A 3,398-nucleotide genomic window follows, 5' to 3' on the forward strand; every position below is an offset into this window, starting at 1 on the left:
GTGGATCCAACGATTTACATCCGATTTACAACGGACGCTGACGGCTGGATTCCGGCTGACAATGCTCACTGCCCTGACTCTCTTCCCACACTGTGTTAAGAAAATTTTCTTCCCGACGCTTCCGTCATCTGCTTCAGGGGAAATTCAAAGAGGTTGGTGAAGCTATTTATCTCTATAAATGAAGTATTACGAAGTGTTGCACATCGAGATAGGTCAGGTTAGTTCTGTTAGTGTCTATACTTAATGCCAATGGGTTTTTCGGGTTTGTATTTCGCGTATTTTACCCGTGAATCGGCCGAATGACGGACCCGTCGCTGCACAGCTGCAAAGTTTGTCGCTTCGAGCGCAAAATCGTGAGGAAAACGCGTCTTGTAAGTAATGCTAATACATTCTACCAAAACCTAAACATGTCTGCACCAATCCTGCCAAGTGTCGTAGTTGTAGTCCCCCGCAAACAGCTGTAATCGTAAGAAGAATGTGATCATTCCTGCAGATTTGTGTGTCGTGCACCCGATTTGACCGAATTTTAGCGTGTCGTACACCCGCTGTGACGTTTTTCACGTCGTGACGTCCACCCGATGCTCACGTTCTGTGTCGTCTCTCCGATCGTGCACTTACCTTTTGCACATGACCTTGTTTGTTTGTATTCTGATCGTCTTGGAGTGATTTTTCAGGGACAACATGGATCAGGTCATGGAAGTTGTGGAAGAAGAAGAAGCGGAGTTATCCGCTGAATTTATGGATAGTTACCTGGACATAGTCCAAACTCCAGAAAAGGAGGCAAAGGTGACACCCAAAGAAACATCGACACCCAAAGAGAAATCGACATGTAAGTTATATTTTATTATTATGTAAGCCTGTGCAGGATCATGTTTATGGGCCGCTCACACGTGGATTCTTGCACACGTCGATTCTTGTCAAAATTCAGGTTTAGCGACAACAATGATGTAGCTGTAAACCTATTGAACTGACAGCTGAAAGCAGCGATTGGCTGCACCTCATGTCAATAGGTTATAGCTACAACATTGTTATCGTTTTTTGACAATAAGGATTAACGTGTGAGCCATCCATTACCACCAGTTGACTGTAGCTGTTGTCCGTGTGCAGGTATTGGCAACGCTTGATTATGATAATATGAAAGCGTACTGATCATGTTATAGTTATAGTTTTACAATGCAACAACGGACTATTGTACCTGAATAATGTTTATATACATTCGATCTGGTTAGACTAACACAAGCTTTTTGTATCTTGTTGTATGTGGACAGCTGCTGACGATGGTGCTGGGCCTTCGACAGAGAAGCCAAAGTCGCCCAAGAAGAAGAAGACACCCATGAAGAAGAAGATGGAGGCCTCGGCTGACAAGTCAGTGCACCAGTGCCACGAGTGTGGTAAAACTTACAAGCATTACCGCACCTTGTGGGCTCATCAGCGCTTTGATCATGGTGAAGGAAAAACAAATCATTAATGCACCATATGTGACAAAAAGTTCACACAAAAAATTGATCTGACGTCACACCGCAACGTGAAGCATGACAAGATTAAGCCTTATTCGTGTGATTCATGCGGCAGATCTTATGCAAGTCCTAAAAGCGTGTACCCCTCAAAGCATGTGTGCAAAGGGAAACCAAAAGAGGTGGCCTGCACCCAGTGTGGCAAGACCTTTGCACTAAAAAGGTTTCTGAGTGACCATGTCCGTTACCATCACACACGGGCAGGGTGTTCTTGTAAGGTGTGTTTTGCACACTTCAAGCACCGTGAACAACTACGCCGCCATGTGGCGAAAGGCTGTCCAATGTCTGCATCTACTTGAGTATGCACCTTTAAATGACCTTGACCTTCAGGTGATATTAAAAGTCAAACAACTGAAGCTGGCAATGACACCATACATTCAGAACTATTTTCCACATTTTTCCACCCAAAATACACCACATGACCTTGACTCCAGGTCAAGGTCACACAAGACATGGCTATCAATTCAACAGATAGGAAGCACATTGGTGTTTATTGGCACTTTCTACCAAGAGACATTGTCATTTAGTGGTAAAGTCACGTTTTGGACACATTTCAGAGGGGTCAAAATGACCTTGACCTTGAAGCAAGGTCAACCAAACTGGTATCAAAAGATAGGGTTCACTATGCCCTATATACCACTTGTAGCTCGGGTCGACATTTTCAAAAACTTGGGAGAAAATTGGGAAAATGTGAAAAATAACAGTTTTTAAAGGCCCGTGACCTTGACCTTGAAGCGAGGTCAAGTCACTATGTATGTTTTTTAAGGTCTTGTCATCATACACCATCATGCCACATTTGGCGCTGATAGACTTCATAGCGGCTGAGAAAAAATCCAACGTTTAAGCTTTTGGGACAGACGGCCGGACGGAGGGACGGACGACTAGGCTGAGTACATAGACTCACTTTTGCTTCGCATGTGAGTCAAAAATCTCTTTGTTTATAATCAGTGTAAATTCTGTAAGATGTTTAAAGATCCATTTGGACAGGGGCATACCAGCTACCTGCATCGCACAGTGCAGTGTATCTACCCTAGACTGTCATGTCAACCCAACTGTGGGGCCTGGATGGAAGATAACTTTATTCCTGCCCCAACACCCCTTTGCAATGGTTGAAAGGTAAGCGAGACTAAGAGTACTTACCAAGGTGTCTTTATCCACATTGGTGGTAAGATCCGGCTATTGTCATCTCCATGACTGTGTCTGAAAATGACTCCATGCCAGTCAGAATACAAAAGAACAAAGCTATACATGTAATTCGTGTTTATGTATGGGGGATGACACAATGTAACAAGTGAGAAAGGTCATGTGCAAAAGGTAAGTGCACGATCGGAGAGACGACACAGAACGTGAGCATCGGGTGGACGTCACGACGTGAAAAACGTCACAGCGGGTGTACGACACGCTAAAATTTGGTCAAATCGGGTGCACGACACACAAATCTGCAGGAATGATCACATTCTTCTTACGATTACAGCTGTTTGCGGGGGACTACAACTACGACACTTGGCAGGATTGGTGCAGACATGTTTAGGTTTTGGTAGAATGTATTAGCATTACTTACAAGACGCGTTTTCCTCACGATTTTGCGCTCGAAGCGACAAACTTTGCAGCTGTGCAGCGACGGGTCCGTCATTCGGCCGATTCACGGGTAAAATACGCGAAATACAAACCCGAAAAACCCATTGGCATTAAGTAAAGACACTAACAGAACTAACCTGACCTATCTCGATGTGCAACACTTCGTAATACTTCATTTATAGAGATAAATAGCTTCACCAACCTCTTTGAATTTCCCCTGAAGCAGATGACGGAAGCGTCGGGAAGAAAATTTTCTTAACACAGTGTGGGAAGAAAGTCAGGGGTGTGATGCTGTTAAAACGTACT

At 44.1% G+C, this 3,398-nt stretch overlaps 1 protein-coding gene across 1 annotated transcript; it reads left to right on the forward strand.

Annotated features, from left to right (window-relative positions):
* Window positions 1-275: 275 nt before the first annotated feature.
* LOC138977994 (uncharacterized) lies at window positions 276-1,483 on the forward strand. The gene is made up of 2 exons (XM_070350604.1): window positions 276-829; window positions 1,269-1,483. The coding sequence occupies exons 1-2, from the start codon at window positions 682-684 to the stop codon at window positions 1,466-1,468; spliced, it is 348 nt and encodes a 115-aa protein (XP_070206705.1). The 5' UTR covers window positions 276-681; the 3' UTR covers window positions 1,469-1,483.
* Window positions 1,484-3,398: the final 1,915 nt, after the last annotated feature.

The sequence above is a fragment of the Littorina saxatilis genome, linkage group LG10 (assembly GCF_037325665.1).
Source record: "Littorina saxatilis isolate snail1 linkage group LG10, US_GU_Lsax_2.0, whole genome shotgun sequence".
Taxonomy (NCBI): domain Eukaryota; kingdom Metazoa; phylum Mollusca; class Gastropoda; order Littorinimorpha; family Littorinidae; genus Littorina; species Littorina saxatilis.

Bases quoted from the DNA above. Each gene is read 5' to 3' on its own strand.
- LOC138977994 (XM_070350604.1), top strand. From the start codon at position 682: ATGGATCAGGTCATGGAAGTTGTGGAAGAAGAAGAAGCGGAGTTATCC. The intron at 830-1,268 runs GTAAGTTATATT...GTATGTGGACAG, and splicing joins ACCCAAAGAGAAATCGACAT to CTGCTGACGATGGTGCTGGG.